The sequence below is a fragment of the Barbus barbus genome (assembly GCF_936440315.1).
Source record: "Barbus barbus genome assembly, chromosome: 3".
NCBI classification, from domain to species: Eukaryota; Metazoa; Chordata; class Actinopteri; order Cypriniformes; family Cyprinidae; genus Barbus; species Barbus barbus.
The window spans coordinates 24433265-24449075 of record NC_136731.1 but is presented as its reverse complement, the minus strand read 5'-3'; the positions used below and the strand labels follow the sequence as shown (position 1 = coordinate 24449075).

General features: G+C 37.7%; 1 protein-coding gene across 1 annotated transcript; it reads right to left on the bottom strand.

The window, feature by feature from the left end:
- Positions 1-2343: 2343 nt before the first annotated feature.
- tedc2 (tubulin epsilon and delta complex 2) lies at positions 2344-15661 on the bottom strand. Its single transcript, XM_079380713.1, has 10 exons — positions 15453-15661; positions 14197-14309; positions 14035-14096; positions 13425-13941; positions 12808-12861; positions 12103-12181; positions 10879-11008; positions 10572-10670; positions 7280-7467; positions 2344-4210 (listed from the first exon to the last, which is right to left on the bottom strand). The coding sequence occupies exons 2-10, from the start codon at positions 14298-14300 to the stop codon at positions 4064-4066; spliced, it is 1380 nt and encodes a 459-aa protein (XP_079236839.1). The 5' UTR covers positions 14301-14309; positions 15453-15661; the 3' UTR covers positions 2344-4063.
- Between the last annotated feature and the right edge of the window lie 150 nt (positions 15662-15811).

Sequence of the window (15811 nt, the reverse complement as noted above, 5' to 3'; positions counted from 1 at the left end):
AAAAAAAAAAAAAAAATTATATATATATATATATATATATATATATATATATATATATATATATATATATATATATATATATATATATATATATATATTTATTTATTTCTAACAATAATAATTAAAACTTTTCAACATTTGACTCACTTTTGTCAACCATTCATATTGTCTTTAATTTGAGACATGCGCAGAAGTGCAATTTAAAATAAAGAACCTAAATGTTAGAGTTCATCGCAGTGTATTCTGGGATACACGCACAGCTAAGACGACATCTTAAAATGCTACCTATGGAGGGAGCGCACTAGGTTTCGGATCGAAGTGAACGTGTCCTGGTTGAACTTGCTCAGACAGACGCCCAATGCACTCATCTGTTGTTTTTTACTTTTTCCCATGATGGGAGCATCAGTCCGTTGAACGTGTTCCCGGGTGAGTCAGTGACATCAGCGTGGAGTGGGTGGGGGCTGGAGGAGGACACCCACTTACGGCCCGCTGTGTGAACCCAGCGCCACCTGTCTCCCAGTCTGGAACAGCTCGTGCCTCCTGTCTGTGGGCTACCGTCCCCATACTGGCCCCGTGGAGCCTCTCCATCGCTCGTTTTCACACGCTCTGCTTGAATCTGACATAAATAAACATTTTTAGCACTCTAGGTTTAGAACATACATGAACATCCCCGAGTATGCATACTTCACTGCAGGCGATCAATCCCGGAGTGCTACATATGGTGGGTTGCTCACAAAACGACTGTCCGCTCATCAATTTGCCTTTCCAATGATCTATCGATCGGTCTTGGCAAGTTGGCAGTGGTGGCCATGACAGCTTTGTGCTCCTCGGCCTGTGTGAAAACCACGTGAGACTCTAAAAGAGAGATGAAATCAATGAGAAGTACCTCCTTTGTTTTCCGCTAGTGGTGACTCAGAGGTTTGAACAGTCAGATGAACTACCAACCATCCCATCCACACAAACCAATGGCATTTTACATAGTCAACATATCAGGTGGAAAAGTAATACTCACTGTGACTAATGCAGCTCGTCTGACATAATTTCAAACTTTTATATTCATGCTCTCATCACAAGTTTTAGAGAGCATTTGGCTTTTTTTTTGCCTAATTTTAGTTACCATACTCACTTTGTCTAGAAAAGCAGCTGTTTTGCTGTATCTGACTGCATCTGTAATCTTAAAAACTATTGGTTGGTATATAACATCAGTTTGAAATGAAATCAGTCCTAAACTTAGGCTTCCCACGTTTTTAGACTTAATGAATGTTCATGATTTTTTACATAATTATTTACATACATTTATATGTAAAACAATTTTAGTTTGAGTTTCAAGCCATTTTGGAGCCAACCTTAACTAGAACAATTTATATTTACCGCATAAATTTCCATGACTTCTCTATTTTAAAAAAAATTCCACGACTTTTCATGAAATTACAACTGGAGGAAATAAATAATAATAAAACAAATTCTATGAATGTGGAAATCCATAATTAATTGGACTGCATTACATTTTATGCTGATTTTGAGTTATACGAAGATGGCTTGAGTTATCAAACAAATCATAATAAATTTGGTAAAAACTGGACACATGGTCCAGGTGGAGTTTGAAAAAGTAGGTTGTTGTCTCAAATCTCAAAGTAAAATAAACATGGAATATGATTTTTACAAACAGTATTAAAATATAAAATATAAACATGCAATCTTTGAAACAATACTAAAATTAAAAATAGTAAAATAAAATAAATATTTAATATGATTCTAAGAAATGATACTAAAATAAAATAAAATGAAAGATCACATTTAAACAGATTTTTAGATACATGTTTCAGTCTGATTGGTCAGATCAGATTTCAAGTAGTTTTTCTTGTTGTTTGACTTTCTAACATTATACTCAAGGAGCAGTAATAGGATTGATTATGTTCTAAATGAAGAAACTATTTCAGTCACATCATATAACAGCACCACTGCGAGATGTCATGATGGGCGCGATCAAGAGCAAAATTTGTCTTTCCACAATGACAGCTACTCTCATAGTCACTATGGCAACTGATGCAGACACACCAGATATCAGAGGCAACAGATGCAGTTTCATTCCTGTTCAGGCAGTGCAAAAGATCAGATTTGATTGTTACATCCAACTCAGAACTTTTGAATTTCCTACCTGGGGGAAAAAAGTACAGTGAAGCAACTCTTAAAGTCAGGTGAAATGGATTTGGATGGAAAGCACTATAAGTGATTCAATTTCATTATTAAATCTTTTAGTCTTCCAAAACATTGATAATTGCTTGAGGACAAAAAAAAAAAAAAAAAAAAAAAAAAAAAACTCTCAATTCTGAGTTCATATTTCACAATTCTTTTTTTAGCTCAAACAACACACATTTTTGTATTTACAATGTGGCTCCAGAGTGTTTAGATGTTCATTATATGTAACTTCATTGGTGTAAACACAACTGTTGTTTGTTTTTATAAACTAAGGGACTTTCCTAACAGATGTCATGCCGCAGATTCAGACCTTTTTCCTTCGCAATTCAGAGTTTCCATCTCGCAATTATTTGTTTTCTGCCACAGAATAAAAATAAAAAAATTAAAAAAGGTAACTTCAACTGTTTATCTCACAATTGTGACTTTTTTCTCTCAGTATTGCACAGTTCTGCATTTATCTCTTGCATTTTTGAGGGGAAAAAAAAATCTGAATTCTGAGATATAAACTCAGAATAGAGAGAAAGAATTGCAAGATTTAAGCGAATTGGGCAAGTCAAGGCACTGAGAAACATTAAAATATACACAGGTTCAGAAATATTCAACAAAACATACTAACCTTACTGAAAAATACTAATATCTGTGCAAAGTTACATGCAGTTTTTAAATTCCTCTCCTGACCATGTGACTTTACAACTTTCACATTATGCCATATGTACACCATAAAAGACTTTGGAGGCCAAAACTCCAAATGTTCATGTTGACTTTCTGCATTTAAAATGTTCAGTTGGCTTGATTAAATTATATCCAATGAATGTCTTTTAATGCAGATCTTAGCCAGGTTAGATGCCAAGCGGATGAAAATGAGTCTGTGTGGGATAGACTTACAGTCTTCATGTAATATTCACAACCCACAACTTTCAAAACTTTAAATTTTTGTCTAGTGTTTTTTAGACAAAAAAGACATTTCATCAACTGAACAATCGTTATGTTGTTAAACAACAGTACCGTCCACTGAACACATTGTACTTCTATCCCTCATTTACATGCCTGTCAAAAATGAAACATGCCGCTATGCTGACTAAAGTCTGTACTTGAACCAGCAGAAAATTTTCATTGCAACAATCTACATAAAACATTGAGTTTTGGCCTCCAAATCTTGTAGAGTGTACAAGGTTACCAGACTAGACTGTTTTTATAGATGCAAATCCAAACACAGGAACTGCGTCAGTAACACCTACAACTCTAGATTCACCCCTAAAAGCATGATTTAGACACTTAGCTCGAATAACACACATTTTTATACGTACGACGTGGCTCCAGAGTGTTTAGAAGTTCATAATACAGATTTGCATTGGCGTAAACACAACTTTTGTTTGTTTTCATAACCTGTGGTATGAGTCTAAATGACTTTCTGTCCTAACAGACGTCATGCCACACATGCTGTCAATAGCGGCTCTGGAAGACAGTCAGGACAGCATTAAGAACACATCACCCTCTGCTGGCAAAAACACCACACCACAGGCTTCAGTAGGACATGCTACTCACATTCAAAAGATGCCAGTGGTTTGGCGCATTGAGTAATGAATTCAAACAGGAAGAACTCATCAGAGAGCCAAAAAATATAAGCGGGATGGAGGAGCATGACACGAAATGAAATACTGACTCACGGACCACGAGAGACGTCAGCTGGAAGCTTTATTTGAGTTTCTTAGCAGCAGCTGCACTCTCTAGTCACGTGACCGATTGTTAAACATCCGAGCCAAACGCACATGCCGAACACGCTTACGTTCTGGAGAACGGCTTTGTGTCTGCTGTTCTTCAGGGAATTCAGTTCACTAACCCTGAAATACTGTCTTGTTTTTGCTCAGTCTGACTCAGAATCCAAAACCAGAGATGGGAACTGAACTCCTCCCTCCGCCAGCAACGAGTACAAGCCACGCAGAAGCACGGCACTGGGTCCAGCGGATCTGGGACCAGAGCTCCAGTAAGACGCAAGGCTATCAGACATCGCCTAAAAACAGAAAACATGGCAACATTTGATTACTGCTCTGCTGTATACCTCGATAGCATACAGTGTATGCCACAAGGTTATTAAACTAAGAATGAAACTGGAACCCTAAACAATTCCATGAAATAAAATAAACATGGACTGAAATAAAGTAAAACATAACAAAACAATTTATTTTATTTCAACAAGTAGCTTAGTTAACATTTGTCATTTTAATTTAATTTAAAAACATAAAAAACGTGATGCACTAAAACTATTAAAACTAAAACTGAAGCAAAAAAAATAGTCACATGATCCTTCAGAAATCATTCTGTTATGCTGATTTGCTGCTCAAGAAACTTTATTTTATCATCAATGTTGAAAAAACTGCTTAAATTGCTAAAACTATAACAACAGAAATGAATTTATCGCTATTTATAAGGGCTGCAAAATGATTAATCACATTCGAAATAAAAGTCTGTTTACATACTGTATGTGTGTGTACTGTATATATACACTCACCTAAAGGATTATTAGGAACACCTGTTCAATTTCTCATTAATGCAATTATCTAATCAACCAATCACATGGCAGTTGCTTCAATGCATTTAGGGGTGTGGTCCTGGTCAAGACAATCTCCTGAACTCCAAACTGAATGTCAGAATGGGAAAGAAAGGTGATTTAAGCAATTTTGAGCGTGGCATGGTTGTTGGTGCCAGACGGGCCGCTCTGAGTATTTCACAATCTGCTCAGTTACTGGGATTTTCACGCACAACCATTTCTAGGGTTTACAAAGAATGGTGTGAAAAGGGAAAAACATCCAGTATGCGGCAGTCCTGTGGGCGAAAATGCCTTGTTGATGCTAGAGGTCAGAGGAGAATGGGCCGACTGATTCAAGCTGATAGAAGAGCAACTTTGACTGAAATAACCACTCGTTACAACCGAGGTATGCAGCAAAGCATTTGTGAAGCCACAACACGCACAACCTTGAGGCGAATGGGCTACAACAGCAGAAGACCCCACCGGGTACCACTCATCTCCACTACAAATAGGAAAAAGAGGCTACAATTTGCACGAGCTCACCAAAATTGGACGGTTGAAGACTGGAAAAATGTTGCCTGGTCTGATGAGTCTAGATTTCTGTTGAGACATTCAGATGGTAGAGTCAGAATTTGGGGTAAACAGAATGAGAACATGGATCCATCATGCCTTGTTACCACTGTGTAGGCTGGTGGTAGTGGTGTAATGGTGTGGGGGAAGTTTTCTTGGCACACTTTAGGCCCCTTAGTGCCAATTGGGCATCGTTTAAATGCCACGGCCTACCTGAGCATTGTTTCTGACCATGTCCATCCCTTTATGACCACCATGTACCCATCCTCTGATGGCTACTTCCAGCAGGATAATGCACCATGTCACAAAGCTCGAATCATTTCAAATTGGTTTCTTGAACATGACAATGAGTTCACTGTACTAAAATGGCCCCCACAGTCACCAGATCTCAACCCAATAGAGCATCTTTGGGATGTGGTGGAACGGGAGCTTCGTGCCCTGGATGTGCATCCCACAAATCTCCATCAACTGCAAGATGCTATCCTATCAATATGGGCCAACATTTCTAAAGAATGCTTTCAGCACCTTGTTGAATCAATGCCACGTAGAATTAAGGCAGTTCATAAATATATTTACATACTAATATTTAAAAATATATATATATACATATATGTGTGTGTATTTAGATATACATACAGAGTACACACACATATAGTTTGTAAACAATCTTATTTCGAATGCCATTAAATGCGCTTAACAGTTTTGTAGCCCTACAATTTATTTTTCATCACAACTTTAATTCTAACCATTTTTGTTATTGAATAATCAGGTCCCCAGTGCATCTACCAACCAGGGAAATGTGAAAGAGATTAATCCAGTAACTTCGTTTTAGTAAGCCTTTTTATGCAAGTGTCTGAAAAAAAACGAGCGCGTCTGATTTCGCTCCCTTGGTGACGTGGCAAAGGGATCTCATTATAATATTACTGCCCCTTAATCTGTAAGTTTCCACCCGCTGCGCCGTCATTTTGATTTCACAAGCGACAATGGTGTAGCAGTTCTAATGCCATGGTGATAGTTTGAGCAAAACATGCTAACTGTTTCTGAGCACAGAACACTATTTAGTCCCAGCCTCAGAGACAGAGCAGTGGATTTGTTGATTTATTTACTGTACTGTATGTTATTTATGTACTGTATGTTGCTGCCACTCAGATCTAAAATAATCATGCAATTTATTTCCCAGCTGTTTACCTTCACAGACATACAGTAACTGACTGTTTTTGTAACTCGTGTGTGTTTTTAACAAGTAGGGATAACTGCAGGTTTGAGCAATGGGCGTGGTGAAAGGTTAGGGCGTGCCAAAAGGTAGGGGCGTGGAGAAAGGTCTTAATGATTGGTCGACAAAGCTGTCTGTCAGGGTGTGGGGGTAGGGTTAGGGGTAGATTTTGTTGTACTGATTCACCTTTCGGAACGCCTCATTTCAGCACGCCCATTGCTCCAGGCTGCAGCTACCCCCGTCTCGTTTTTAACGTAAACTTGTGTGCGAATGTGAACTAAGTTTACTTACATGCTGTGACAGCAGCTTTCTGTCCATGTGCTTCGGATGTGTGCACTCAGGAAACCGTATATCAGAAGTTTAAACTAATATGGTTTAAAACTCATGATTTCAGTGCGATAAACATGATAAACGGGGAGCAGCAACTCATTTGGATTTAAAGAAACGGGCACAAAAATCAGAGCGTTTCTGCTTTCACTCAAAATAGGCATTTTCAAAATGATATAATAAATGATCTGTGGGGTATTTTGAGTTGAAACTTCACAGACACATTCTGGGGACACCAGAGACTTATATTACAAAATATTAAAAGAGGCATAATATGTCTCCTTTAAATTCCATCCAAAATAAGGTATCTTACAGCAGAATAATTTTATGACTGCTGTCTAGCTAGACAGCTCACTAGGGTTTAAAACAGAAGCTGATGAATATAAAACAAGAAGAAAAAGCTACTTCCTGAATATAAGAAAGAAAGACAAAGTATATTAAACCTGCTGAAGACGAACGGCCTGCTGAAGTTGTTCTACTCTGAGCCTTTGGCTTTCCAGCTCTCTCAGTTCAATCTCACTGCTGTATGACAGGATGGGCGGCAGGCAGGAATGGGCCAGGTCACCCCATTCACCTCTCCTCCGGACGGGACACAAAGCTCCAGATTTCCTCATATCCCACCTCTCCCAGTCTGAGAAACGCAGGAAAGATTTGCATTAGAACTACATCCAGTTTATCCCCCCGTATGATCCGGATCAAGTTGTATGAAACGCACAGTGGAGCAAATTCACAACTAAACTGCAAAATCTGTAATAAGATTTTAATATATTAGAATATTAGTGTATCAAACGATTACTCGCAAAATAAATGTTTTTACGTAACATATGTGTGTGTGTGTACTGTTTATATTTATTATGTATATAGAAATACACACACAGTATATATTTTGAAAATATTTACATGTATATATTTATATTATGTAAACAAAAACTTTTATTTTGAATGCTATTAATCGCGATTAATCGTTTGACAGCACTATAGAATATAGAACACATTTATAAATAATCTTCTTAATAATACTTAATAATACCAAATGCCAAGAATAAGGCATAACATGGAAAATTAGCAAGCATCTAAAGTACATTAATTGCTTTCCCAAGAAGCATGAACATGGGAACTCTCGTATATTGATCCCTCCGGGTCGGGGAATGTCTTTGGGTTTGTGGAGGATGAAGTATCAAAATGAAGAACCATGTGAGAAGCTTTGAGATTTTAACCGTTAAATCCTAAGGAAACACTTCAAAATAAATTAGAAAAAATATAACCGTTAACATCATTGAGAAAGGGATGGGAATTTTGTCTACTTGGACAAATGGGCGGTGTGTCCACTTGTAGAAATCGGGAATGAATTTGTGATACTGGGCACAGAGCAGACACAACTGGCCGTGTTTAATGGAGAGTGAACAGATTACAGGCTACTGACACCACATTAGACCCAAATAGCCTGAAGATGAAGGGTGTGATGTGTTTTATTGCAGTAGACTGAACTCAGAATATACACTAAGCTTGTGATCACTACAAATACCATACAAATACGTCTGTGGTCATGAAGTCACTTGAGAGACTGGTCCTGGCCTACCTGAAGGACATCACTAGACCCTTGCTGGATCCTCTTCAGTTTGCCTATAGAGCAAACAGGTCTGTGGATGACGCTGTCAATATGGGACTGCATTACATCCTGCAACACCTCGACAAACCTGGGAATTATGCAAGGATCTTATTTGTGGACTTCAGCTCGGCCTTCAATACCATCATACCTGACCTTCTCTCAGACAAACTGAGACAGCTCTCTGTGCCCTCCTCCATCTGTCAGTGGATCACCAGCTTCCTGACAGACAGGCAGCAGCTAGTGAGGCTGGGCAAACTCACATCCAGGACTCTCACCATCAGCACTGGCGCCCCTCAGGGTTGCGTTCTCTCCCCACTGCTCTTCTCCCTCTACACGAATGACTGCACATCAAAGGACCCCTCTGTCAAGCTCCTGAAGTTTGCGGACGACACTACAGTCATAGGCCTCATCAAGGGCGGTGACGAGTCTGCTTACAGACAGGAAGTTGAGCAGCTGGCTGTCTGGTGCAGTCTTAACAACCTGGAGCTGAACACGCTCAAAACTGTGGAGATGATAGTGGACTTCAGGAGAAACCCCCCTGCTCTCCCCCCACTCACCATCATGAACAGCACTGTGACTTCAGTAGAGTCATTCAGATTCCTGGGCACCACCATCTCCCAGGACCTGAAGTGGGACAATCACATTGACTCAGGCCCAGCAGAGGCTGTATTTCCTCCGCCAGCTAAGGAAGTTCAACCTGCCTCAGGAGCTGCTGAAACAGTTCTACTCTGCAATCATCGAGTCTGTCCTATGTTCTTCTATAACTGTTTGGTTTGGTTCAGCTACCAAAACAGACATCAGAAGACTACAACGGACAGTTAGAACTGCTGAGAGGATTATCGGTGCCCCTCTGCCCAGCCTCCAAGAACTTTACACCTCCAGAGTGAGGAAAAGGGCTAAGAAAGTCACTCTGAACCCCTCACACCCAGCTCACTCTCTCTTTGTACTGTTGCCCTCTGGCCGGCGCTACAGATCACTGAGCACCAGAACAGCCAGACACAACAACAGTTTTTTCCCCCAGGCCGTATCCCACCTTAACAACACATAACACACCCCGGTACTGTACATCTGTAAATAACTCATCAAACCTTCATCTGTACATAGGACACATGCACATTCACAGTTCTGTCTATGGTCATGTCTCTTTTCTGTATATTTTTATTTTTATTACTATTGTTATTCTTAATTATTGTATATTCTCTTCATTAGTGTTCTTTATCACCTTAATTATATGTTGTCTGCACTATGTTTGTACTTTCTGTACTGGAAGCTCATAACACCAAGACAAATTCCTTGTGTGTGCAAACACACTTGGCAATAAAGCTCTTTCTGATTCTGATTCTGAACATTCAGAATAAACTAGACCGGGGCTAGTTGTCACAAAAAATGGTTTTGTATGTTGGTGTTCTTAAAGAACCCTAGCCCCGGTATTACAATTACAATTATCTGTTGGTGGCGTAATATCTGCCTTTTTGTTGTTTAACAAGTTAAACCAATGAAACCACACCAACATACTCAGAAAAGAATCCACTACATAATAAAGGCAGATTTGAACTGAAAGGTTTAATTGTGACAAAAGAAATTTTCATAAATGTCAGGTTGGGACAAGCTGATACATGCGTTAAATAAAATAATTTATTTAATAATAATAATAATATTAAAATAAAAAATAAAATATAATTAAATTACGATTTAATATTAACGTCTTAATTTTTTATTAATATTATAATTATATAAACATTATATTTATCAAAAATAATAATAATACACAAAATTACATTCTATAAATTAAAATGTATTAATTGCAGTTTCTGCTGGTAAAAAAAAAAAAGTTTAACATTACGTAATATTAAATTTTTTTTGTGCTTTATAATTGTTTCACATGTAAATATAGCTGTTACATAATCTGCAACTGAGGCATGTTGTTACAAAAGGTCAATGTGTGTTTACTAACTCTTTAACACACTGCTTTTTTTCTTGACCTGCACACTGAAACGGTTTTAATCGTTTTGTAAATTTGCAATATTCATTAAGCAAGTGAGTAACAAATGAATAGCATCACAAGCAAGGAACCCTGGCATGAAAATGACGTCAAATTAATTGTGCAGCTGGAGATTCTGAAGTACCTTTCTTCCGATGATCAGCACACGCAATAAGCTCTGTCGTCATCCTCTCCAAACCCTCAAGCATCTGCAAGGACTCATATTCTCTCTCATGCAAGGTCCCTGTAACACACACACACACACACACACACACACACACACACACACACACACACACACACACACAGACACACAAACAGAAACGTCCTGTGACTCAGAAGAATAATGGCTAGATGACAGGGCTATCCAGCTCATTTCTCAGCCCCCTACTTCCACCCACACACTTCTGTCTTCCTGCAGCCCTCCATCTTTCTACCCCAGGAGCAGGTACCTGAAGTTGAGTCCTTCTGGGCCTGTAGCTCTGCGTTGAAGCAGTGCATCAGGTCAAGACAGCGCTGTGTAAGCACGTCCAGCTCTGTTGTGATATCAGCAGGACATACAGAAGGCAATTCAGATGGGAACTGATTCAACAGCAGCTTAGGAACATACAACAACAAAATACTACAAGATTTTAGTCAGATGTCATGTTTAAAGGTGCTGTATGTAAGTTTTTGACTCTACTAAAGCATACAAATACCATAATATGTTTGCAGATATTTAAGAAACATGCCAAGTTAACATACTTGTTTATCAGAAAAACAATGCTACAGTCAGTTATTCTCCTTTGAAAATGGGCGTTCCGTGCCAGAATGTCGGTCTCTGTTTCGGTTTGTGAAACCCGCTCACTGCCAGTTTACCCAATGGTATTTCAGCACCCAGGTTGCCAGATGGTGGAAAACACGGCGCATTTCATTTCATTCATCCTTATGTGCGCTCGTTCCTGTTGGTGTGCTTAATATGGCAACCTGTGTGTGTGTCAAGTCTGAGGAGGACGGGGCGGGTGAAAAAAACCCTCTCCAACATTTTGAATTTGGACTGTAATACCTAGTTCAATCCTACACACAGCACCTTTAAAGGAACAGTCCACCCAGAAATGGAAAATTTACTCACTTTCAAGCTAAGATGTAGATGAGTTTGCTTCTTCATCAGAACAGATTTGGAGAAATGTAGCATTACATCACTTGCTCACCAACGGATGCTCTGCAGTGAATGGGTGCCGTCAGAATGAGAGTCCAAACAGCTGATAAAAACATCACAATAATCCACAAATAACCCACACCACTCCAGCCCATCAGTTAATGTCTTGTGACGTGAAAAGCTGCATTTTTGAAAGGATTTGTTTCTTACAAACACCTTTTTTTTTTCACTTCAAAAAACAAACTGTTGGACTGGAATTGTGTGGATTACTGGATTATTGTGCATTGTGATGATTTTATCGGCTGTTTGGGCTCTCATTCTGACGGCACCCATTCACTGCAGAGCATCCGTTGGTGAGAGAGTGATAAAATGCTACATTTTTCCAAATCTGATCTGATGAAGAAACAAACTCATCTACTCATCATCTTGGATGGCCTGAGGGTCCACAACAACAGGAGTAATGATGATTGCACGGATACACTGATTATGTCTGAGGTGATACTGATCAAACGCAACAGGATTGATCTGAAAAGGATACAGTGTCTCGTAGTCTCTCTGTGAATTTGGTTCTCTCTGGTACTGGCTTTGATTGCTGGGTTAACACTTTCTTCCACAATCTGAAATAAAATGCTTTTTTTTCTCACAACAATAAGTGTAATTCATTGTTCTACATATATTTATATAAGAAATATTTTGTGTTTAATGCAAGTAAAGCTCTATCAACATCTGTTTAAAGTGAAAATCATGGTAATGAAGGTACAACTGAAGTCAATGGAGCAAGGTATTTACATGAAGCACTTACTTGAAGTCTTCCTTACAAACCTGGCACTATAACTACTCTTCTAGGCAGTGAAACCTCTACTTATAAGTCACTCGCATCATTTTATGTTTAGATTTTTCTCAGTTTAAAAATACTACTTGTGTGTATTTTGTGGAAAAAAAAGATGATTTACCTGCTTTACATCTTGATAACAAGACTAAAACTGATGTTTCACAGACCAGGTGAGCAATTTTTATTACACTAGTTTCATGCTAAACATATGTCCTGTGACTTTCATTTCAAAACAGTATTTTAAGGTTTGAATTGTTTCATTTAAATCCATTGTAAGTGCTTTACTGTGACATGATTTTAAATGATGAATTATTTACTAAATAATGTTATGCCTCAAATGCTACTGAAAGTGCTCAGCTATATGTGAATCCACAATATTCCTTTAATTTTTAAAGACAATTTCAGACTGACCGCTTCTGTTTTGTTCTCTGTGCTCGCCAAGCTGGTAACAAAGGAGATGGTATCCTACAACAACAACAAAGAAAAGCCATAAAAGCTACATTTGAAAATATTTAATATTTATACAACACATATACCATACAAAAATTTGTGAATGGTACATTTTTTTTAAATGTATTTTATTTGATCAAATATTTTGTAAAAACAGTAATATTTTTAAATTTTATTGCAATTTAAAACAACCTCTCTATTTAATTAAATGTAAAAATGTAATTTATTCCTGTGATGTAAAGCTGAATTTTCAGCATCATTACTCCAGTCTTCAGAGTCACATGATCCTTCAGAAATCAGTTTAATATGAAGAATAACTGCTTAAGAAACATTAATTATTTTCAATGTTGAAAACAGTTGTTCTGCTTGACATTTTTTTGGAATCTATGATGAATAGAAAGTTCTAAACAACATTTATTTATATCAATCTTCTATAACAACTGTCACTTTTGATCAATTTAATGAATTCTTGCAGAATAAACGCATTAATATCTTTTGAAAATAGAGTGTATGCATTTGATTAAAGAACAATTTCATGTTTGCACACAACAAAGATGACTATCTGATCATATACATACCATTGTTCATTAGACTGCACACTTCCTGTTGTGACTTTCCCATCTTTACCAGATGCTGACACTTCTTGGCAGGAGACTGATGGGGAATTATCTTCAGATGACTCTTCAGCGTTTGTGGCTTTGACACACATCTTGTGCAGGGATCGTGTGGAAGAGATCTTCGCTGAAGCACTCTTTTGGACCGACGGCCTTCCATTGACCACCGGATGAGCACTTGGTCCCTTCCGGACCAGAACCGGCCGTGTCCAGGGGGCCCCATGGGTCACATTCCCTCCGGCCCGTCTGTGATGAATGGGTTTTTTGTACGTCTCAGAGAGAGGGACAGATTTCGCCAGCTTTTTTTTATCTTCCTCTTTAACAGTATAATTAATGAGTGCTTTATTTTTTCTCTCATTAGGGTGTTTACTGTCAGGGTGAAGTTCTTTATGAGCCTCAGATGTGCTGCGGATTTTTAGTGCTTTTTTTAAAACCTGCTCCAACAATTCAATTTCTTGTTTTTCTTCAGGCAGAATATCTGCTTTAGAAGGCAGAAACAAAGATCGATTGTGTAATTTATGATGTGGGATGATATGACAAATAAATTTAAATAGATAAATGATTTTCCTCTAACCATCTTTAGCACCGATGGCTGCTGCAGTTTCCAGCTCACTGGTTTCTGTCACACGAGTTCTCCTGCAAAAATACGGCATAAATTAAGCTTTTCTAAATAAACTTGAACTTTTTACAACACAAGAAACTTATAACAACAAGATAACTATTTAGATTACCGCACATTGAGCGTAAAATCTCCTTGCACTGACGGATGTTTTCAGTGAGTCTTGATTCTTCAGCTTTGCACATCTTGACAGCTTCATCGACAGCATGAAGAAGAGACATGCTCAATATCTGGGAAAAATACACAATAAACAAGATTTTAGGTAAACATGTTTATGAATGTTTGGACTTATAGATCCTATATCTTTTTTTTTACCATATTAATCACCTTTTAACTTTTATTGTAATTTATTTAAACAGTCACATACACTGCCATTCAAAAATTTGGGATCCGTAAGATTTTTTATGAAGTCTCTTCTGCTGATCAAGGCTGTATTTATTTGATCAAAAATACAGAAAAAACAGTAATATTGTGAAATATTATTACAATTTCTAATATTAGTTTTCTGTTTTAATATACTTTAAAATATTATTTATTCCTGTGATGCAAAGCTGAATTTTCAGCATCATTACTCCAGTCTTCAGTCTCACATGATCCTTCAGAAATTATGTATGCTGATTTATTATCAATGTTGAAACTGTTGTGCTGTTTAATATTGTTTTTGCAACCTGTGATACTTTTTTAGGATTCTTTGATGAATACAAAGTTAAAAAGAACAGCATTTATCTAAAATAGAAATCTTTTTCTAACAATATAAGTCTTTACTATAATTTTTTATCCATTTAACACATCCTTGCTGAATAAAAGTATTAATTTCTTTAAAAAATTAAATGTACTGACCCCAAACTTTTGAATAGTAGTGTATACTGTAACACAAGATATCCATTTTGAATAAATGCTGTTCTTTTTAATTTATATATTCATAAAAGAATCCTGAAGAAAGTATCACAGGTTCCAAAAAATTAAAAATGAAGCATCACTTTAGAATGATTTCTAAAGGATCATACTGGAGAAATGATGCTGAAAATTCAGCTTTGCTTCACAGGAATACATTTTATTTGAAAGTATATTAAAATAGAAACTGTTCATTTAAATTGCAATAATATTTTACAAAATTACAGGGTTTTTCCCTGTATTTTTAACCAAATAAATACAGCCTTTAATGAGCAATAAACTTCGTTAAAACGCATTACAAATCTTACTGATCTCAAACTTTTGAATGGTAGTGTACATGAAGATGGTTTTGAAGCACAAATGACACAAAGTTCAGTTAGAAATCCACTAAAGTACAGTAAGTCTAACGTTACATTCAGACAGTATAACATTATATTTATGAAGATTCAAGACTCGTATCATGGAGTGATTCCAGTTACCCGCCAGGAAGCGCACGTTAGCGTCTAAAAACACAGCTTTCGCTTTCCTTTATCCATCCTTTATGTACCTCCAGCTCGTTGTGGGATTTAAATGAATCGTGTGTAACTCAGACTGTCAAAATAAAGTCTGACAAACGGAAAAATTAGCATCAAACTTCCGTGCGCTCCTTGTTGTTCACAGCTCGACTTCTCACGACGCCAACTCACATATGGGGGGAAGTCGTGGCCTAATGGTTAGAGAGTCGGACTTGTAATCGAAAGGTTGCGAGTTCGAGCCCCCGGCCGGCAGGGATTGTAGGTGGGGGGAGGGAATGTCCAGCGCTCTCTCCACCCTCAATACCACGACTGAGGTGCCCTTG

Excerpts from the sequence above, each read along its gene's own strand:
- tedc2 (XM_079380713.1), bottom strand. The coding sequence starts at position 14,300 with ATGTCTCTTCTTCATGCTGTCGATGAAGCTGTCAAGATGTGCAAAGCT. Across the intron at positions 13,942-14,034 it reads AGCCATCGGTGCTAAAGATG|CAGATATTCTGCCTGAAGAA; the intron begins GTTAGAGGAAAA and ends TGCCTTCTAAAG. Across the intron at positions 10,671-10,878 it reads CCAGAAGGACTCAACTTCAG|GGACCTTGCATGAGAGAGAA; the intron begins GTACCTGCTCCT and ends TGTGTGTTACAG.